This window comes from Cherax quadricarinatus, chromosome 1 (genome assembly GCF_038502225.1).
Source record: "Cherax quadricarinatus isolate ZL_2023a chromosome 1, ASM3850222v1, whole genome shotgun sequence".
NCBI lineage: Eukaryota > Metazoa > Arthropoda > Malacostraca > Decapoda > Parastacidae > Cherax > Cherax quadricarinatus.
In genome coordinates, this window is record NC_091292.1 from 47,297,728 (window position 1) to 47,321,696 (window position 23,969).

Below are 23,969 nucleotides of genomic sequence, written 5' to 3' on the forward strand. Positions count from 1 at the left end.
TGCTTCTGGTAATATTATTACTAGTGCTGCTGCTTCTGGTAATACTATTATTAGTGTTGCTGCTTCTGGTAATACTATTACTAGTGCTGCTGCTTCTGGTAATACTATTACTAGTGCTGCTGCTTCTGGTAATACTATTACTAGTGCTGCTGCTTCTGGTAATACTATTACTAGTACTGCTGCTTCTGGTAATACTATTACTAGTGCTGCTGCTTCTGGTAATATTATTACTAGTACTGCTGCTTCTGGTAATACTATTACTAGTGCTGCTGCTTCTGGTAATACTATTACTAGTGCTGCTGCTTCTGGTAATACTATTACTAGTACTGCTGCTTCTGGTAATACTATTACTAGTGCTGCTGCTTCTGGTAATACTATTACTAGTACTGCTGCTTCTGGTAATATTATTACTAGTGCTGCTGCTTCTGGTAATACTATTATTAGTGTTGCTGCTTCTGGTAATACTATTACTAGTGCTGCTGCTTCTGGTAATACTATTACTAGTGTTGCTGCTTCTGGTAATACTATTACTAGTGCTGCTGCTTCTGGTAATATTATTACTAGTGCTGCTGCTTCTGGTAATACTATTACTAGTGCTGCTGCTTCTGGTAATACTATTACTAGTACTGCTGCTTCTGGTAATACTATTACTAGTGCTGCTGCTTCTGGTAATACTATTACTAGTACTGCTGCTTCTGGTAATACTATTACTAGTGCTGCTGCTTCTGGTAATACTATTACTAGTACTGCTGCTTCTGGTAATACTATTACTAGTACTGCTGCTTCTGATAATACTATTACTAGTACTGCTGCTTCTGGTAATACTATTACTAGTGCTGCTGCTTCTGGTAATACTATTACTAGTGCTGCTGCTTCTGGTAATACTATTACTAGTGCTGCTGCTTCTGGTAATACTATTACTAGTACTGCTGCTTCTGGTAATACTATTACTAGTACTGCTGCTTCTGGTAATACTATTACTAGTGCTGCTGCTTCTGGTAATACTATTACTAGTACTGCTGCTTCTGGTAATACTATTACTAGTACTGCTGCTTCTGGTAATACTATTACTAGTGCTGCTGCTTCTGGTAATACTATTACTAGTACTGCTGCTTCTGGTAATACTATTACTAGTACTGCTGCTTCTGGTAATACTATTACTAGTACTGCTGTTTCTGGTAATACTATTACTAGTACTGCTGCTTCTGGTATTACTATTACTAGTGCTGCTGCTTCTGGTAATACTATTACTAGTGCTGCTGCATCTGGTAATACTATTACTAGTGCTGCTGCTACTATTAAACTTGTTGTTATTTCTGCTATTGATATATCTTGTAATTCTTCTTCTTCCTCTTCTGTTTTCTTTCACTTCTACTTCATCTTTCATTACTCTTACTTAAAATTAATCTCCTGTTACAACTTGTACTGAGTCTACAGATTATGTTTTCTTCTACAACATCAATATTCCTTGCATTTGGCACTGTTTTTTTTTCTAACAGTTACACTAATTTCATTATTACTAATACATTTTCTCTAATCACTTTTATTTATACTTACACTAACATTACTTACACTGCTTCTGTTACTTTTACTGTTGTTTGCTCCTGAGGTATAATTTCTACTTTAAATATTTGTAATATATTTTTTTACAATGTTTCTTGGTTGTCTGTTAAATGTTTCCTTCTTTGTCATAGTAAGTTTATATTCTTTTCTTAGATGGGGAACGGGGGGGGGGGTGCATCAGTTTATCGTTGTGTATTAATTATCTATCTCATTTTTCCTTTATCTTAAGGAAGAATATTTTGTCGTTTAATCTGTATTTTTCCTTCTCATGTTTCTCTTTCGTTTCTGTTGGTTTTGTCCCTTTTCATTTCTCGCTTTTCATCAGTTATTTCGGAGATATCATTGTTGTTGCTCTAGATGCTAGTGTGTTTTGCTACAGTGGTTTTCAACCTTTTGATACCTACGGACCTCTCAGAATTTTTTTTTCTTTTTGGATCACTCTGCCTAGGTGGGAATCAGCCGACGTGTTAAAAATATAATATAGTATTATTTATTATTTTTTTATATTTGTTTTTAAATCTGTTATTATATAAAAAAAATCTGTAGTTACTTAAAATAATTAGAAACTGAGCAGTAAGCAAAAATGGTAATAATATTTAATAATAGAACGTCTTGAACTTTTGAGAAAACAATATTTAATTATTTTTTTATTATTATTTAATTCAAGAAAAATTACTGGGAACTCTGCTGCTCCTTTCTTAGAATAATTGATAGCTGTGACTCCATCCGTGGCACCAGCCGTGTCTCCAGCCGTGGCTCCAGCCGTGACTCCAGCCGTGGCTCCAGTCGTGGCTCCAGCCGTGGCTCCAGCCGTGGCTCCAGCCGTGGCTCCAGCCGTGGCTCCAGCCATAGCTCCAGTTTTCTCACATAAATAAGCAGTCGAAAATACGACCAAATATTTATTATCTCTATAACTGAAAGATGGATATTCTTTTCCAGTGATATCCAAAATTGAGACAATGATTGTATTTTATGCTTGGACACCAGAGTGACATCAGAGGACAATTCGATCAAGTTTTCATTTTCATGAATATAATGTGCACATGAGCTGATATCTTCCATAAAGGTAATATTAATCCAGCAGAGTTACCTTTACGAGGATCCTCAGTCCTCACGTCAGTTGATTCATCAAGTTGAATCGCAAAACATCTCGATTTCTTTATATCCTCTAAAACTTGCTCTTCAGTATCTGTGGCCATGTTAACAATTCTCCTCAGAAGGGTGTTGTCCGAAAGCCGTACAGTCTCTAGCTTTTGAGCGGCTTGAGACCCAAAATTTCCGAATCTGCATCTAAGATGCAAAGCTCTAGTAACTCTTGATGAAAATTAAGACACATAAGCAACATATGGGTATCGTTATTGTAGACGTTTCGTCATCCAGTGACTTCATCAATACAAATTCTAAGACATAATTTGAAGACAGTAGAACTATATACAAAAGATGAGGTATTCAGTCCCTCAGCCTTGGAGTGCTGAGCACCGTAGTCGTGAAGATTCTGGAGCACAGGAAAGAAAGCTGACGCTTATATACAGTCGGGCCCCACTTATATGGCAGGTTAGGTTCCATGCTGCTGCCGGAAAGCAGACACTGCCGGAAAACAGAATGCCTCTTTTTCCACTTATAAATGCATATAAACGCCAGGTAACAAGTTTACACTAACATATATTACGTTAGCAATAGAACTAGGCATTAAAAACAATAAAAAGTAAAATACACACACAGTATACTCATTACTTACTTTAAAATATTTATTGTCTTAATATAGGGTGAGAGGTGAGTTTAATTTGTGTGAAGTCAGGTCTGGGAGGCATGGTAGCCAGCCAGGTCAGTCCACCCTACCCCCACGTAATATACTACATTTAATTAAAGCTCCCCAGAGCGATAAAATACACATACAGTATATTCATTAATTACCTTAAAATATTTGTAGTTTTTTGTTTACCGTCCGATTTCCTCAAGTTTTGGTGCACAACACAAAGTGTTTTCACGCTTTCTTGAAAATATTTATCAAAAATATACCTCAAACAACAACTGAGAAAAGACTGAAAAAGGACTGATTTACTGAAAATGCCCTTGGGGGCAATTTATTCCTATATGGGACGACGTAATGTTGTTTGGACACTTGGTGCCGAGAGAACAATGCTAATACGAGTTTTGTTAGGGACCTTTTCCTCTAAATAACTTATCTTCATTTCACAAAAAAATAAAGTTTGTTAGTTCTTGGAATGTTGCAAAAAATTTGCCCTTTACTCCCACATAACTCCCAAAGTATTTGGAATATTTCCAAAAATTGCCCGAAGGAAATTAGAGAAATCATTATTCTACAATTTCTGTGAATATTATTCCATTTAATTAAGTAATAAAGGAAGAAATAGGTACATTAGGTGAATAAGTTACTTCTGAGTTATTGGCCTGGAACGCCGGCCGGCCCCCCATTTAAAAAAAAAAAATTAGCGAAAATTGCGTTTGCTTGGGTGAATGTCTTAGTAAACTGATGTTCTAATGCAGTTATCCTCTTCAAAATGCCGTTTTCTCTTACTCGAAGACGACAAATGAGAGGAGTAACTCATTTATATTGAAATATTGCCGATGGTCTCTTGCCATATTATGCCCTATTTCAGTGGTTCCCAAACTTTTTCAGCTTGTTACCCAATTTAACATGCCACATAAAGCATGTTACCCCTTTCACAAAATGTTGTTATTATTGATATATACGGCTAAATTAAAACACTTGAGATATTTTCTTTTATTTATTGTATTTGAACATTGTGCATCTCTAATGACTATTACCAAAGATGTCAAGAACATCAATGGGATGGATGGAGTTGCATACTTGAAGCTAGTTTAGGAATTCTTGCCTTCATACCAGCTTATGTCTACCTCGGCTGATGCTCACAGATAAACTGACAGTGTGAAATAGAGGCAGCCTCAGGAAGTGAGTGACGCGTACTGGACAGGTCGATCTGGGCTACTGAGTGACTTTTGTCCTGAAGCATACTTGTCAAAATACTTTTGGGTTTCCACACACTTAGCTATATATTTCTTCTTTTCTAATACTGTATATTAGTTTTTGATGTTTATTGTTATTTGGTTTAACTTTATTACTTACTTATAATAGGTTTACTTTACAACTTTATATACTAAGACAAAGTTAACAATAATCCTCATACCGGGTACCGCATTGTTTTCTTGATTTTTAGAATTCATAACTTTTTTTCTGTCACCCCTCCATTACCCCCCAAAAATGGTTAAATTACCCCCAGGAAGTAATTTACCCCCAGTTTGGGAACCACTGCGGCCTATTTTATTCAGCCTAGAGTATATAGCATGTTTGTATGTTATTCATAGTGTTTATTATATCATATTAGATCAATTCTGATAGATAAATAAGCCGTAGAGTTGATATATAAGCTGATATAAGCGTAATAATGAAGTGATTTCTCCTGGCTCTCTCTGGAGCGGGAATATGCCCGAGTGTTCCCAGATGGTTCCCGATTGGCTGGCACTCTACGGATAAGCTCCGCCTACTTTTATATGATGCCAAATAGTCAATTATCATATTAAGTAAGTAAGTAAGTAAGTTTATTCATGTATACACAAATACAGTTACATAGAATTATCATACATAGCAGCATATGTGTAGAGAACCTGGGATAACCCAAAAAAGTCAGACAGATTGACTTATTTCCATTGGGGTCCTTTTACCTTATTATTATAATATAAAGGTTAGAATATTTTCTTATTATTCTATAATGAAGATAACATCTTATTATACTAAAAAGACTATCTACTACACGAGGGTCATTAAGACTATCTACAATACGAGGGTCATTACTAGGAATAAGGTAAAATTTACACGTATGTTAGCTAAAAAATAGAAAATCATTCCCCTCCCTTTCTGTAGCTACATTCATCAGACACCTTTTGGCACTCTTCTTGAACTGGTTCATGCAATGACTGGCTTTGACATGTGCGGGTAGTCTGTTCCATTCCTTTATTGCTGTACAATAAAAGGTGTTTGAAGCCTGGCCACTGACTGTGGGTACTACAAAGTTGTGCTCTCTCCCCCTAGTACTATGATTGCTTTGGTTCCCAACCTTGACAAAATTGACAGCAAGATATTCTGGACACTGTTTGTGAGAAATTTTATAAACATGATTTAGCTTCAGTTGTTTTACTCTGTCTTCAACATTCAGCATATCCAACTGCTGTAATTCATCCTGGCCTACATGTTCTCTTGGTCCCAGCCCCAGGATGAATCTTACGATTTTGTTCTGGGTGATTTGCAGTCTATCTTTCAGTTTTTTTGTCAAGGCAGAGTACCATGAAGAGCAAGCGTAATCCATATGGCATTGTATAAGGGCTAGACATGTGGTCCTGCGAGCCTCAGTAGGTAGACACTGTGCTTGTCTATACAGGAACTTCAGTCTGGCATTCGCTTTCTTTACTACACTGTTCCCTATCAATTCTCCTGACATGCATGGGTCAAAGGGGATTCCCAGATATTTTACTGATGAAACCAAAGTGATGGGCTCCCCATTACACTGGATATTAAAATTATTTACCCTTCTCAGTTTATGTTTCGTGCCAAAGAGAATGGCTTCAGTTTTCCCGAGGTGTAATGATAGTTTGTTGTCTACTAACCATTTGCTGCAGGACTCCAGTTCCAGTGTTAAAACATTAGCTATATCTTGTGGGTCTTTACCTGACACTAACAGAGCACTGTCATCTGCATACAGTAAGAGTTTGCACTTGACACTGATAGGCATGTCATTGACATAACATAAGAATAATAAGGGACCCAGAATACTACCTTGGGGAGCTCCACATGTTATCGGCAGGGGTTCTGATTCCATTTTGTTGATTTTGACAATTTGTCTCCTGTTGCTAAGGTAGGACTTAAACAGTTTACAGAACCTATCCCGATAGCTTGAAGTTTCGTACATAATATATTGTGGTTGACAGTATCGAAGGACTTTTGCAGGTCTAAGGTTACCATACCTATGAGGTTCCCCTTTGACATTTCAATTCTCAGGTAATCCATCAGATTAATTAGGGAGGTGTCGGTTGAGTAAGATCTTCTAAAGCCCGATTGATAGCTATGGAGAATGTTGTTGTCATTAAGGTACTTAACTACTTGAGAGTACAACTCCCTCTCTAGAATTTTGGATATTATACTGAGTATACTAACAGGCCTATAGTTGCTGACATCAGACCTACTATTTTTCTTGAAGATAGGAGTAACTCTGGCCTCCTTGAACCCCCCCGGTACGGTATTAGTGGTGATTGATAGATTTATTGTGTGAGCAGTAGGGATTGACAGTTCAGAAGCACCATTTTTTAGGAACTTAGACGGGATGTTATCTGGGCCTGTGCTCTTAGTTGGGTTTAACCTACTTAGTTCTTTTTTGAATAAAGTCATGAGATACACTTACTAGTTGACAACTGTTTGGGGTTACCCATTTATTGGTATAGTATGTTTGAAACTTATCAGAGTCTGTGTTAAAGGTATTTGATGCAGCTGGTAGTTTACTTACTAGTGTTGATGCAACAGATGTGTAGTAGGAATTAAAGCAATTTGCCACCTTAGATGTTTCGTGGCATACCTCATTATCGATAGTGAGTACTATGTTAGACCTATCTACTGGCTTATGGCTATACCCCAACTGTTTTAGTTGTTGCCAGAGCTTTCTGTGGTTATGCTTATACTCTTCAATTTTTGAGCAATAGTGCTTTGCCTTTGTTCCTTTTATAAGTCTCTGTATTCTGTTCCTCACTCTTTAGAATTCATTTAGTGCTGCAATGTCCTGTCTGTTTGCTTTAAATCTTTTTAGCAGCTGGTCTCTGAATTTCACATTATATAATATCTCAGTATTCATCCAGGGTTCAGTTCTTCGTTTAATCCTAACCTCTTTAACTGGTGCAATATTATCAAGGATGGTAGTGAACATTGTTTTGAATTTTTCCCAGGCATCGTTTACGTCCGTGCAACTTGTTATCTCTGTCCAGTCACAATTGTGTAGCCTATTTAACAGTGTTTCTTTACTGTAGTTTCTAGTTGACCTCATTTTTATTGTCCTGTGTAGGCCTATCCTATCCCTAGTGATTTTCCTGGTGCTGTAAATGATGAAATGATTACTAAGACCTGTGGTAATGACGCCTGACTGACTAATGTTCTCAGAGCGGTTACAAAGTATGTGGTCAGTTAGAGTGGCTGAGAACTGTGTGATCAGGGTTGGTGTATTAATTAGTTGAGTGTAACTATTTAAACCTAGAATTTGCTTATACCTTTTGCATAGCCCGTTATTTTGCTGCTGAAAACAGATATTGAAGTCGCCCAGTATTATTGTCTCGCAATTGTTTTCAAGTCTGGACAATACTCTGGAAAAGTCTTCTAAGAACTGGTCCTGGGTGGGAGGGCGGTAACTAGTTCCTACTAAGATGGGTTTGGTCTTGGGAAGCAGCACTTCAAACCATAGAATCTCCAGTTTAGTGTTATTTAAATTAGGAAGAATAATGCAAGAAAAAGCGATAAAAAACAAGAACAAAATTCCAAAAAATATATGGGCTGTGAGCAGACGTGCTACCCATATCGCCGTCACCATACCTGATACAAATGACTATAATTTCTTGTAGAAACGTCGTAGAACATTGATTCTTATACCATTGTGTTGCCAAAGAGTTAAGCTATTTTTTCTGTATATATAACTCAATTTCCATAATTTTTCCATTTTTTTTGAGACCGCGGAAAATTGCCATACAGCCCCTTCATGTAGGGTGACAGGTGAGTTTTATTACTTAAGTCAGGTTTGGGAAGTATGGGTAGCCAGCCATGGCTGTGGAGAAATTTTCTCCAGGAGGGGAGTATCAGCCCCCTTCAGCCCCTTTCAGGCCTTTCAGCCCTCTCAGAAGGGGCAAGCATCTTGTTACTGCTACAGCGAGTAAGTGATCCCAGATGCAGTACGAGTATGCTACGTGGCTCGATGCTCCTTGCAGTCCAGTGTTGCAAAGTGTAGCTTAATAAAAGACAGTCCATCTCTTACCTTAGCAGGACAATTAAGGAAAATCCTGCTCCCACTTTATTACCATGGTAAAGATAGTGTACACTGTTGTCTATTCTTAAGACAGCAAGAATCAAATATTCTGCTTTGCTTCATGGGGGAAGTGGCAAGGAAGCAAAAAGTACTAGGTCAGCTTTTCCTTTATGTGCTAGAGGCAGTGACGGTGTATGAGGCTCTGGCATCTTCAGATTACTTTTGACTCTACTGAGAGTCATACTGATGCCAGGATAACCAACAAAGAACATTGATCCATGCATTAGTGAACAAAGTATCTCATAAAACACAATAAACACTTAAGAGAGGTGTGATAGCTTCTTCAGTGATAAGATTGTGAGCAATAAAGACAAATCTTGTGGAACATAGTGTACCAGTGTGAGTATTCCTAGACTATGGAAGATGGGGACATCCAAGGACACTTCAGCTTCTATCAAGTCACCGATACCTGTCGAAGGTGTGAAGAACACCATAGCTCACGCTACAAGAGCAAGGTAGGTTGCGAATTTCTTGTAGTACGGGGGACTGTGGAGTTCTTGAGTTGCAAGGAGTTTGTAATCAACCTATAGTCGGCAGTGAGGTGCGGACTTTTGAGTCCACACAAGTATGTATGTCAGCCATCAGTGAATGAAATATGCTGACATAACACCCCCTATGGGTAATTTATTGTTTATATAATATGATCTATTACAGCTCATTGAGAGATGATCATGACAACAATTCAAGACCTCGTCTACAGGGGCGGCTGTGTAGACGATTTGCTGTCTTTTAGCAGCTAAGTATTCCCTGTATTTAAACTATATCTTAGCTGGTAACCCATTTCTCAACATTTTGGTCGTGCTCGAACCTGATAAAGGCCACACTGTGGTCCAAATATACTGTACTACAGTGTACAAATAACCTACATGCCAAGGTCCTTCGAAAAAATCTGTAAAAACAGTGTGGAGAAATTTTCTCAAGGAGGGGGGTATCAGCCCCCTTCAGCCCCTTTCAGCCATGAGGGGCCCAGCCCTCTCAGAAGGGGCAAGTATCTTGTTTACTGCTACAGCAAGTAATTGATCCCAGATGCAGTACGAGTATGCAACGTGGTTGCTTCGACCGACGCTCCTTGCAGACTCCAGTGTTGCACAGTGTATTTTATTAAGAGACAGTCCATCTCTTAGCATAGCAGGACAATTAAGGAAAATCCTGCTCCCACTTTATTACCATGGTAAAGATAGTGTACTTTGCTGTCTATGTTTAAGACAGCAAGAATCAAACATTCTGGTTTGCTTCATCCAGAAAGTGGCAAGGAAGCAAAAGGTACTAGGTCAGCTTTTCCTTTATGTGCTAGGTGAAGTAACGGCGTGGGGCACTGTGGCATCTTCAGATTACTTTTGACTTTACTGAGAGTGACACTGATGCCGGGATAACCAACAAAGAACGATCTGTGCATTAGTGTGAACAAAGTATCTCACAAAACACAATAAACACTTAAGAGAAGTGTGATCAGCTTCTTCAGTGATAAGACTGTGAACAATAAAGACAAATCATGTGGAACATAGTGTACCAGCGTGCATATTACTAGACTATGGAAGACGTGGACATCCAAGGACACTTCAGCTTCTATCAAGTCACCGATACCTGTCGAAGGTGTTAAGAACACCATAGCTCACACTACAAGAGCAAGGTAGGTTGTGAATTTCTTGTAGTACGGGGGACTGCGCAGTTCTTGAGTCGCAAGAAGATTGTAATCAACCTATAGTCGGCAGTGAGGTGCGGACTTTTGAGTCCACACAAGTACGTAATTTTGTCAGCAATCAGTGAATGAAATATGCTGACATAACACCCCCTAGGGGTAATTTATAAACTTACAAATTATAACTCATTTCAGCCCATTGAGGAATGACTTCGACAACTTCTCAAGACCTCGTCTGCAGGGGCAGCTGTGCACGTGATGAGCTATCTTTCTAAGTTAAGTTTTCCCTATACAAAATGTATAAGCTTTGCTTGTAATACCATTTCTAAACATTTTGGTCGTGCTCGAACCGGACAAAGGCCACACTGTGGTCCAAATATGTTGTACTACAGTATACAAATAACCTACGAGCCAAGGTCCTTCGAAAAAAACTGTAAAACTAGTGTTTTACAATATAAATCAGTATAAATGAGTCCCTCCAGACTCAATCACAGAGAATGAGGGGCCAAAAGAAAACGGGCGCTCACCCAGCTTTCACCCAAAGAAAACAGGAGCTGGGTGACTCACCCAACAAGAAAACGGGGGATGGCACCCAGCATCTACTGCTCCAGCTTTCAGAAATGCTGACTACCCAACTGATGTTCAGATTGTCTGAGTGTATATACACTCATTGTTTATAATGTTTATAGACAGAGATTAAGAGACGAGATTGTGTTTAAGTTTCTTATATATTAACAGTGACATTTACATATGTGTAAGAAATATTCACGTGTGATTTACAGTTATACAGTGACATTTATAGTGTATAGTGAATGAAGTGTATAACGTCGTTATTTACGATTAATCATCATTGTAAAGCTGACACATCAAACTCAAGCCATAAACACCAGCCACATGTACTGTGTACCCTTCATGGTCATTGACCCTGAGGTTAAGCTTAGTAGGTCAGTAAGTGTCTGACTGATTATTGCTGACTTAAGCATAACAAAAACTCAGCTGTTTATAGCAGTACAGTGTTTTTTAAACACTCTAAGTGTGGTACTAGAATTTTCAATATACCATTAAAATGGCTTGTCTGAAAACTCAGTTTCAGTCTTTACAGACTAAGATCACACAATTATAAAATCTAATTTCAGTCTGTATAGGATTAACTCAAGATACAAACATTGATTTTGATGATCTTGAGGTATAATTTGAATTACTTACACAACGTCTGGAAATAATTAATTCAGACTATACACATTATGAAAATAAATTTCTTGAATCAGATCCATCTGAGGATGAAATTAAAAATGTTTTGGATACTTTTAGTAATCAACAGTTAAGGTGGACAGGAGTACAGGTTATTTGCCGTAATATTCTGTCACAGAGACCTACTGTAACTAGTGATCAAACACCTGTTACACCTGTAACAACAACAAGTGTACCATTACCAAGTTTGCCTACCTTGTCATTACCTATTTTCCAAGGTCATAATTATGAAGAATTCATTAGTGGTTTTCAGTCCAAAATACATTCACGAACTGACATAGATGAGATTGCTAAGATCAATTATCTTAAATGTCTTGTGAAGGGAGAACCCTATGAACTGATTAAGTCAAATAGTCTTACGTGCCTTAACAGACAATCACTTTGACACTGACAAGGCCAGCGTTAGACATGCAGTATTAATATCAAGCTTGAAGCCACCCAAACATTGTTTTTCAGATTTACAGGAATTTAGAATCACATTAGACAATAGTCTCAGATCTCTAGGTGCTAAATATTACCTAAGACAATGTATTGCTTTATCAGTGGTATTGTACAGGATAAGTTGTCACCACAAACTATTAAACTATTAAATATTATGTTCAATAAACACTATTTCACTTGTGAAGAAATTAGCAATGGTTTACAAACAATAGTTTCATGCATGCAGGCAATGAGACAAGATGAAAAATCCACAAATCCCGTGGATAATAAACTTTCAACTCAGTATATCAAGAGTATACCTACTCCCACTAAACCACAGAATGGGAAATCCCATATAGGCATTTATCAAGCTGTGAATACAACAGACAGTAAACAAACTGTCACTCATAAACGTACTAAAAATGTGTACTTTTTGATGGAACACTTTGGGCACAGTATTGTATTCAATACACATCAATGGAGGCACGTAAACAACGTGGTCATCAGATGAAAAGGTGCAACAAGTGTTTAGGTGAACATAAGGGAGGAAAATGCTCACTGAAGAAGTGTTTTAAATGCAAGGGTATGCATCATACAGCATTATGCACAAATAATTTTGCTGATCAGCAGCAGACTTCCACAGAATCAGGAAGTCAACAAGCAACAGCATTAAATGTGAGAGATAAGTTTAAAGCAACTGCTCTCCCGATAGCTCGAGTTGAGTTATCTAATAAATTACACAAAACCAATGTGCTAACACTATTTGATCAAGGCTCACAAAGGTCCTTCATAAGAAGAACAGTGTTGCAGAAACTGAATAAACAACCCTATGCCAAAGTACAGTTAGATATAGCTGGGTTTTTCCATAATTCTGGTAAACAGACAAATGACGTAGCCAGAATCACTGTTGGTCTAGGAAACAGGAAAAAGACAGTAGAAGCTGTGGTAGTAGATGATTTGCCTAAGTCTGTGCAGATCCAGGGATTAAAAGAAACAGTTGCAGAACTGAAAGCAGCTAAGGTCAAGTTAGCCTGTCCTGACATACAGACAGACACTATTAGTCCTATTGATTTAATCATTTGAAGTTATTATTATCACTGTTTTGAGCAAAATATATATAGTAAGTAAACATGATGTTCAATTGCTGAAAACAGCAGGAGGCCACATGATATGTGGTCCCATTCCCTCTCAAAGTGGGAAAGAAACTCATATTGATTCAGTGGAAAATGTACTAGTTACAAGAATAACCGCTGATCATGTACCACAGCAAAAATTATCATTACTGGAAGAAATGAATGAACCAGTTGATAAGTTGTGGGATTTAGATGCGATAGATATTGATGTAAATAAACCAAGCCTACAAGAGTCTCAGACTTATAGCCAATATTTGGACACTGTCAAATATAAAGACGGACAGTATTGGGTTAGGTTACCATGGAAATTTAATCCACCACATCTGCCTAGCAATTATCGCATGGCTTTCGGACAAATGAAAGCACAAATACATGAGCTCAGGAAGAAACCAGAGCTACTGACTGTCTATGATAATATCATACAAGAACAGTCGGACAATAAATTCATTGAGGAAGTAGTCGAAGACAAGTTGAAGACAGAAGCTCATTATCTCATGCACCACGGAGTCAGAATAGATTCTGAAACCACTCCACTACGTGTTGTATACAATTGCAGCGCATGTGCAAATAAAGATGAAGCAAGTCTTAATTGTCTGATGACCCTCACTAACTGAGAGGCTTGGAGATGTGCTTATGAAATTTCGCACAAACCCATATGCCTACACGGCTGATATTTCCAAAGCTTTCTTAAGAGTAGGACTACAAGAAATAGACAGAGATTATACTCGATTTTTGTGGCCTGAAAATCCACATGATCCTCAAAGTCCTGTGAAAACTTTCCGTTTCAAATCAGTATTGTTTGGTGCAACATCCTCTCCATTCTTACTAGAAGCTACTCTAAATATACATTTGAATAAATCTGAAAGTCCCTTCAAAAAAATCTTAAAGAAAAGTTTCTATGTGGACAATCTTCAAGGTAGTGTGAATAAAGAGGAGGATTTGAAATCCTTATACAGAGAAGCTAACAAGGAGATGAAAGAAGCAAATATGCCTCTAAGGATGTGGAATACAAATTCAAAGCAATTAATATGTTGGGACTTAATTGGAGCACACAGGAAGATACTTTGAATCTCAAAAGGATAAACAATAAATCATGCAGTACACTCACCAAACGTAGTTTACTGTCAAAGGTATCTCAATGTTTTGATCCTCTAGGACTCGTCTCACCAATTACCATAAAAGGTAAAATGCTTATGCAAGATACATGGAAGCTCAAAATTGGATGGGATGAGAACTTGCCTCTAGAAATGAGTCAAGCAAGGGATGAAATATCCAAGGAGTTTAAACAACTTCATCAAATTAAATTTCCCAGACAAATAGGTCAAGAGGGAAACAAGTACACATTACATGTGTTCTGTGATGCGTCAACCAGAGGTTATGGCTCTGTAGCTTACATGAGTAGTGATAAAGGAAGTACACTAATTACTTCAAAGGCCAGGGTAGCACCCTTGAAGGTCAGAACAGTACCACAATTGGAACTGACAGCACTCTATGCAGGTACAAAATCAGCTGTCTATCTCAACAAAGTACTTGATCATCTCACTATTGAAAAAAACGTGATCTGGAGTGATAATGAAGCAGTTCTCAAGTGGTTAAGAAATATAAGAGTAAGTTGGTGCATGTACAGAACAGAGTAGCAGAAATAAAAGAGATGCAGAGAGATTATCTCTTTCTCCACGTCTCTATCCAAGAGAATCCAGCTGACATGTTGTCACGTGGTGTCCCACTCAAGAAATTTGTGGATAATAAATTATGGCTCCACGGACCGAACCGGCTCTCTAATGAAAATAACTGGCCTCAGCAAAAACCTCACATTATGCCAGAAGAAACAGTCTGCTTGAACACAGCAGAAATAAGTTGTGTAAATACTTCAGACAAAAGAGAAATAGTCATTGATGGATCTAAATACTCATCTTTGGGTAAACTCGTAAGAGTTACAGCTCTTGTCTTTAAATTCATTAAAGGAATAAAACCTAATTATGAATGTCTTGAACCCATTACATACTGGGTGAAACTAATACAGAAAGATGTGTTCTCTACAGAATATAAATTTCTGGAAACACAAGATAAATCCCCAAAGAAACCTGATGTGATTAATTCTTTAGGACTTTATCTCGACTCACAAAAGATTATAAGATATCATAAGTCTTCACTATCTTAAGTAGCCATACATCCAATATTGATCCCCAAGAATCATTGGCTAACAAAACTGATTGTTCAAAACGCCCACAGTAACGTGTTACATGGTGGGGTAGCTGACACACTTTGTCATATACGACAATCCTACTGGAATGCTAAAGGTAGACAAAGTGTGAAAAAGCAAATAAAGGACTGTATTACTTGTCGTCACTGTGATATGCGAGTATGTCAGTATCCAGGTCCACCTCCATATCCCTCTGAAAGAGTTTGTCATATCACTCCATTTGAGGTGACAGGTGTAGATTACACTGGACCAATAATTTTAACCAAAACAGTTGACAAAGTTCCCATCAAGGTGTACATCTGTTTGTTCACTTGTGCTACGACTAGAAGTAGCCACTGACATATGTCTGCTGAAACCTTTATCAAATTATTCAGACGGTTTGCAGCCAGAAGGGAATGTCCCAGACTGATGATTTCAGACAATGCAATGAACTTTGTTGCTGGTGCTGCTTATATAAGATAAGAATAAGATTCGTCCAACTAGGTATATTTCTACACTATAGGAAGGTTAGCACAGGCACCACTGTGACCACAAATGCAAGTTTTTACAGACGAATCTCCAGCTAGCGTGGCCGTGACGAACTCTAGCTCAAGTCCCTAGTTGGACGAATCTAATTGTGGCTAGCTGGTCTAGTGGCTAACGCGACGGGCTGGAGTTTTGAGACTCTATGACCGCGGGTTCAATCCCGGCCGGGGTATGATTTGTTTGCAATCGTGTCATTACGATTTCGTGAGTCATGTTGACGGCAGTGAAGGGACTTGAGCTAGAGTTCGTCACGGCCATGCTAGCTGGAGATTCGTCTGTAAAAACTTGCATTTGTGGTCACAGTGGTGCCTGTGCTAACCTTCCTATGGTATAGAAATATACCTAGTTGGACGAATTTTATTGTGGCTAGCTGGTCTAGTGGCTAACGCGACGGGCTGGAGTTTTGAGACTCTCTGACCGCGGCTTCAATCCCGGCAAGGGTATGGTTTGTTTGCAATCGTGTCATTACGATTTCGTGAGTCATGTTGACGGCAGTGAAGGGACTTGAGCTAGAGTTCGTCACGGCCACGCTAGCTTTAGATTCGTCTGTAAAAATTTGCATTTGTGGTCACAGTGGTGCCTGTGCTAACCTTCCTATGGTGTAGAAATATACCTAGTTGGACGAATCTTATTGTGGCTAGCTGGTCTAGTGTCTAACGCGACGGGCTGGAGTTTTGTGACTCTCTGACCGCGGGTTCAATCCCGGCCGGGGTATGGTTTGGCATGTTTATATGTTACGTAACGTGTTTCTTATACAATTTTAAAGAAAATATCATAGATGGATTAATGAAAATGTTTTTACTGATGTAAAATTAGACATTTAATATACCCAATAGTGATTATTATTACATAATAGAGAAATGTGCTCATGGAGAATGTAAGTAAACGGGGTGGCCCGCGTCGTATCTGAAAGACGGCTTGCCATAAAGTTTTGGTCATAATTTGAGATCGCTGTATTAGCGGAATGCCGTAAGGCGAAACGCCGAAAAGCGGGGCCCTATACTAACGTCGGGTGAAGAAGGATGGGTAGCAGACGAGGGCATAGTCACTGGTAGGCGGGATTCCACAGTGGAAGTAGTAGGTTATTCCCAAAGGGATGTGTAAGTTGTAGTAGTATTTGAAGTAGCCGTGAAGAAGGTTGTGTAAATGTGGTCTGAACCAAGATTCCATGATATTGCAGTGTCTGACAAGTGTTGTAGGAGCAAGTTTGGAAGGTTTCATAGTGCTATTTGATAGAATTTCTGAACATATTACAGACAATGGCTTTGCGATAGTTCGCTGCTAGCGGCTACAGTGAAACCGTCCTTTAAGTTCTCCTTATCGTAAATCCTAACAAAGTTTCCTTTTCTTTTTTTAGTTGGTGCCGCACATTCCCAAGTATCAACACATTTCTTTTTCCTTGTCCCTTCTAAACTTGCAACACACGTGCTTGTCTTACTTTCCGTGTTGTCACTACATGTCTCATGACTACTGCTCTTGCTGTTTGATTTTTATTGTCTTCATTTTCGAGGGTTTCAAATTCTTCAACACATTGACACAAGAAATAATTTGCTTTCCGAAATACAGTGAAACTTCGCTATAGCGGACACTAGTGGAGATGCAATAAGTGTCCGTTATGGAGGCGATGATATACATAAAAAAAACTGTTTACATAATGTTCAGATGTTTAGTGTATGTAAATGTTTTATTTGAACAATTTTTCATATACCAACGCCTCCATAACGGACACTTACTGCGTCTCTGCCAGTGTCCAGTAACTATACTGGTTGTCACAGGCTGCGCTGTCCCGCTCATGACTGAGGCGCCGGTGATAACTTTTTCGCAAAACGGCAGAAAATTTCAGACAATCAAACTTTATTAGTTTTTATACTGACATTCCATGTAAAGATATAAATTGTTTCATCAACACTTTTGTTAATATTGTGCATAGTAAGTTGATTTTATGACTATGAAACATTTACTTAAAAATTAATTACTTCACTCGATTCTTGCGTCTTCAATAAATATTTACGTGTTTAAAATTTAGTTTCAAGTTTCGTACCATTTTGTATTCAGTAAGATTCAGCAGTTCTTTAATTTCTTAAATTTACTTCTTACACTATGCTGAAAATTCAGTCAGTGTACAATACTGCACAGTCAGTGTATTTTAAATGCTGAGGAGTTTATTACAGACTTAATATTTACGAGATGCATTGCGATGTAAGTTAAAACCTTAAGATAGCATATTAAAGCAAAATTCGTCTCTGTGTGTCAATTACATCATAAACATAGTCGAAATTAAATAAAAGCCGTAGTCTGCAAGTGTGGTTTTTCACCAAGTCTTTGTTATATATGATTCTGTATATACTACGCCTTTCCTTTTTTCTTTTTCATTTGATCTTGTACTATAAAACATCTCCTGCAGATCTGCAGATCTGGGTGTAGCTGTAAGAGATTGTGTAATGATATTTTTACTTTTCTATCATACTGAGGGCAGGTGTGAGAAAGTGTGTATTAAGTATTCCCCTGTAGGTCTTTGTTTGCAGCTGTAAGGGATTGTGGTTTCAGGTATGCATCTCCCCACAGTTCTCTGGGTGTCGAGAAGTGAAATTTACTGCGCAGGAGATGAAGGTGATCGACTGTAACGTGTATAGTCTCCAGGCTTCCGTCATCGTCACAGAGGAGGGAACTGATGTAGAGATGAAACGTGAGGCTTCAGTTTCCATCACTCGCAATGCTGTCAATTTCATAACTATCTACGAAGACGAGTACATGAAGCCAAACCTTCCCTACACCCTCAAGGTTAGTGAAATCTTGGATATATTCAGTGTTGAAAAAAGTGAGATTGGTAAACGGAATAAAGTAACAGGTAAATAATCATGGAATGTGTATTTGAAAATTGTAATCAGTCACAGTAACAGATCAATATTAACAAGAAGACAAATAATATTAATGACAAGTTTTCAAGGAAACTTTACTTTTTCTCCCTAAATAAGAATCTCGCAATATAATGAAAGCAGCAGTTGACACAAACCTTATACAATTTTTTTTTCATACACACTTCACATGCAAGTGAAATGATGGCGGCTCAGTACCCAGTACTCATCAAACAAATTTCCTGTTCTCATCAGAACAATAACTAAATTTTGAATTATGAATAGATGGACTGAAATACAAAGCTTGTATACAAATATTATATCACAATAAAAGAAATAAAGAGTAAAAACTCCAGCATGAAAAATTAGTAAAATTATTAAATGAACGAAGAAATTCACAGCGAATATCATTTTAGCAAACTTAAGTTACTGTTAATCTCAACTCCATGACTGAAGAGTAAATCATGGTCGACAGGGATATAATTCAATCATGTTTCATAAAAAATAGTTTTGAAAATAATATGAATATATCCATTGGTTTATATTAACTCGATTCATTTATAATTAATAAAATTTGGGAAGAATTTAATGATACATTAGACAAGAACTAAATCTTAATTCTTGGGTAGAGTATTAGGCGGGATTCACAGAGTTGAGTGTCGTCACGCTTCTATGAGGTGTTGCTTTGTTGTGGTGACGTGTAGTCCTGACCATTTATATGTTTTCCTTTGATGTTTTGATTTTAAAGTTCCTTGACAATAAATAAATATATATATATATATATATATATATATATATATATATAAACACTGATCTCTGGCTGAAGGAGATTCGAACCTACGAACCTTGTAACAAGGTACGCAGTGCTATACCAATCTATCCACACTGGACAATACCTTGGCGTGCAGCTTGCGCTACACGTTGATCCAAGGCAGCCAGCTTTCAGGAAGAAGGCTTACAGCTTTTCATCTCATCCCCTGCATGCATCAGCCTTACTAGAGATTTTAACAATGCAAGGAATTCGCAAGACCAGGCGAAATATACACAAACACTGATCTCTGGTTGAAGGAGACTCGAACCTACGAACCTTGGAACAAGGTACGCAGTGATATACCAATCTACCCACACTGGACAATACCTTGGCGTGCAACTTGCGCTACACGTTGATCCAAGGCAGCCAGCTTTCAGGAAGAAGGCTTACAGCTTTTCATCTCATCCCCTGCATGCATCAGCCTTACTAGAGATTTTAACAATGCAATGAATTCGCAAGAGCAGGCGAAATATACACAAACACTGATCTCTGGCTGAAGGAGACTCGAACCTACGAACCTTGGAACAAGGTATGCAGTGCTATACCAATCTTCCCACACTGGACAATACCTTGATGCGCAACTTGATCCAAGGCAGCTGGCTGCCTTGGATCAACGTGTAGCGCAAGGCCTCAGGGCAAGGAAATCAGTATTCCTGAAAAAACTGGACAAGATTCTGACTTCTCAACCAATTACTGAACTCAAGTCATCCATTGAAATTCAAAATGCTTGGGCTACTGTCGACAGTATCACAAAAATCCCGAATGCATCGTCTATGTTTAAGGTCACCTTTACCGACGTGAACATGGCTGCCACTGCTCTGAACGAAGGTCTTGCTGTTTACTACTACTACATCAGTCCCACCTACATAGAAGCAGAGAGATACCACTACATCCAACATTGCTGGAACTGTTATTATTATCTTCACACCACCAAAGCATGTCCAGTAAAAGACAAGAAGTTCTGCACTACATGTGGCAGTGAGGGACAAACCTTCAGTTCCTGTACCGCTGCTGCTCCAACACAACCAGCGTGTTTAAACTGCAAAAGTAATGATCACCATACATTGGCAGTAAAATGTCCTACTAGAAAGGATATTATGAAGAAAACACAGAATGCAGCAAAGAAAAAATCTTCTAACAAGACACCAACGTATGCCGCAATTGGAAAGTTGCAAGCTGATACTACAAAATTACTTCAAGCATCTCAACCCGCTTCCACCACCATCACTCCTCCAACATGTGACGTAACGAAGATCCACTGTTGTCTACTATATGCTCACATGCAGAACATGGCTGTACCTGGATCCTTTAACTCTACCATCAACGAGTTATTTGCATTAAATAACATGCAATCATTTACATTTCCAGCATCTCCACCTTCTGAAGAAATTCTCAAATTCACCAAAGACTTAATCACCACCTCTGCTGCAGTAGCTCCATTACCACCACCAACTAGTGACATCACTCCAACAACGTCCAATGAGCAGCCTCCACCGCCACCACTCCTCATTGAATCCCACCAATCAGAAACCTTGCCACCAGAAACATCTTCTAATTCGTCTACTGAAGTTGACAACGAATCTTCACTTCCACCTACAACACCACTAAACAAGAAAGAAAAACCAACACCATCTTACGATTTTCGACATGATAAAGATGCAGATGAAGATTCTGACAAATACTATACATGGCATTGAATCAACTTCTACACTACAGAAAAATATTGTCAGTTATGGTGTTTTCTGAACTCCACTCTCACCTCGCCCAAAAGAAAGTCAAGTTCACCATCGATTCATCTCGCAGAAATGGTACAATGGAACTTTCTACTCTTCTAGAGCACATTGAAGAACGATCTCAAGATTCCCACTTTCAACACTTGCTAACACGTCTAGATATCATCCGTGTACAACGAATTAAACGTCTTGAAAATGGAACTGTATTCCTCAAGCCATTACACATCATAAAACAACGCCACAACTCCAAGTAACCATCAAACCTCTATGAACTGACCAATCAACGATGAGCTCCTCCCTTGTCACCTGCAGCAACTTATCACCATCAAGTTGCAGTTATCATCCATCTAGCAAGATGCAGACAGCACCTGCAGAGTTCCTGTTGCCTTCTACATCGCCTTCGTCAGTGTTTCTCCAGGCTTAGCAGTTGGGTTTACTCCTGACTCTTCTTTCTTCGACTCAAGACATTTCTCTCATATTTATATATATATATATATATATATATATATATATATATATATATATATATATATATATATATATATATATATATATATATATATATATATATATATATATATATATATATGTCGTGCCGAATAGGCAGAACTTGCGATCTTGGCTTAAATAGCAACGCTCATCTTGCCATATAGGACAAGTGAAAACTTGTGTATGCAATAATTTCGCCAAAATCATTTTGAACCTAACGAAAAAAATATATTTCACTGTTTTTGTTTAGTATTAAATTATTGTAAACAAATCTAAAATATATTTAGTTGGGTTAGGCTAAAATAAATTGCGCATGTTTTACATATTCGGCACGACATATATATATATATTATTGTACCCGCAAAACGAGTGATACTGAACAATAACAACACTTTACTAGCCAAGGAGTCAACCCGGCGCTGTTTTGCCTGGCCTCATGGTTAGACAAAATGCATGACGCTTTAGACCACTAGACCACACAATCCTAACATTGGATTGTGTGTTCTAGGGGTCATGCATTTTCTCTCACCATGAGACTGGACTCCTTCACCGCTATAGCCACCCCACCCTTGAATTTTAAAGAATTACTCATATACATTCGGGTTCCTTTCAACCGTAACTCTCTACCAAACCTGTAATTGTGTTCTTTTATAAAACATACATCCACAGCATAACGTCGCAAAATCCACTCCATCCATACATGTTTAACTTCCGCCCTCAGGCCATTGGCATTGATGATGACTGTTATGTTATTGTCCCTTATTACTTTGATATTAAGGTTCTCACTATATGTTCTAGTGTGGGGGTAGCTTTTTTCTTAATGGCCTTATCTGTCTAGGGTAATACTTACATCATGACTGATCATCCTCAGTGTCTCTGATCCTTTCACTAGCCCTCTTCACATGTTATTTAAACTACTACTATAAAAATATAACTATTCTAAATAGATATGTACAGAATATACAATTACAGCACTCACATATTCAAAACTTAAGTCTACACACTCCTTAGCTGTTCTCCCACATGGTGCATCTCAGCAACTTTGCCCTACTCTCTTCATGACTAATCTCTGGGCTAACCAGTGTTTTGACACACTTTAGTCACCCTGGGTATGGTGGCCACAACTTAAGTTATAAAAACTCACTCCTGGGGCACTCATAATGCCCCAAAAATAGAAAGAAGGACCCAGAGGTCCTGCCAGCATGAAGTCAACAAACAGAGAGAGAAACAGGGAGGAGCCTAGCAAAGCTCCTCCCACACCCACCCAAAAACAAAAGACTGTTGCCAAGCACAATTCTCTAGTTAGCACAATTCTGCCACACGTTATTTTACTGTTACAAAAAGAAATACAACTTTACAAACTACTTATTTAAGTTATGTGTGTGTGTGCCTATAGTATAACCTATTATACTGAGCAAAACAGGCTTGACTCAGCTGCCTTACAGCCATAAGAGTGATCTGCCCTTATGACAGTTAGAGCTGAGTCCCCATCAATTCAATGTAATTAGGTATTCCAGAGTAACTGTTACAGATACATAAATACATGTTGGGTCCTATAGCCCCATAACACCCCCACCTCCAGACGAAGTCTCACAAAAGCTAGCCGTGTCCCTCAGGATACGGCTAGTAATAAAAAAAAATATTGCTTAAGTCTGAAGGTGGTAAGCAAGACTGCCAGAAATGTTACATATTTCCCAGTACCCTAACTTCTCTTCCATTTACTGTTATTTACAGTAATAATTTTACTGTTATTTACAACAGATTGCAGAATTTTTTAGAAAAGTGTTTTAACCATACCCATTGTTACAAAAAACGTGATTTCTAATAAGCAAAGAGATCTCCAGTGAATACTAGAAAAGACTGCCCTTCTAGCATCCAGCCTGTTACTGGGTTTTCATAACAAGTAGTCGGCATCCTGGTCCAATTATCCATTAGAATTCAATAAGAATTATTAGTGCTTCAGGATTTCAACTGGTAGGCTACTACTAAAGAAATTAAAATTTAATAAATTTATTAATAACAAAGTCTAGAGGTACGAGATCAAAGTAAATTAAATTAATCAAAATCAAAATAATCATAATAATCACTTCTCTCGTGTACAGTAGTATTGTGCTGAAGGCACATATCACATTTATAAGTCTTAAGTACCGTCTGGTACATTTAATAATACAAATATATACAAATAAGTTTGTGTGCATGTGTGTAAGTGCTCTAAGTAGTTTGCTATGTCTTAAGACTCGACTAAACTTAAAC

At 38.1% G+C, this 23,969-nt stretch overlaps 1 protein-coding gene across 1 annotated transcript in view; it reads left to right on the forward strand.

The window, feature by feature from the left end:
• The window catches only part of LOC138852813 (murinoglobulin-2-like), a 348,116-nt gene that overhangs the window by 109,260 nt on the left and 214,887 nt on the right, over positions 1 to 23,969 (forward strand). The window contains exon 6 of the mRNA XM_070085802.1: positions 18,394 to 18,609. Within this exon, the coding sequence (XP_069941903.1) occupies positions 18,394 to 18,609 (216 nt within the window). The remainder of the gene's footprint in view (positions 1 to 18,393; positions 18,610 to 23,969) is intronic.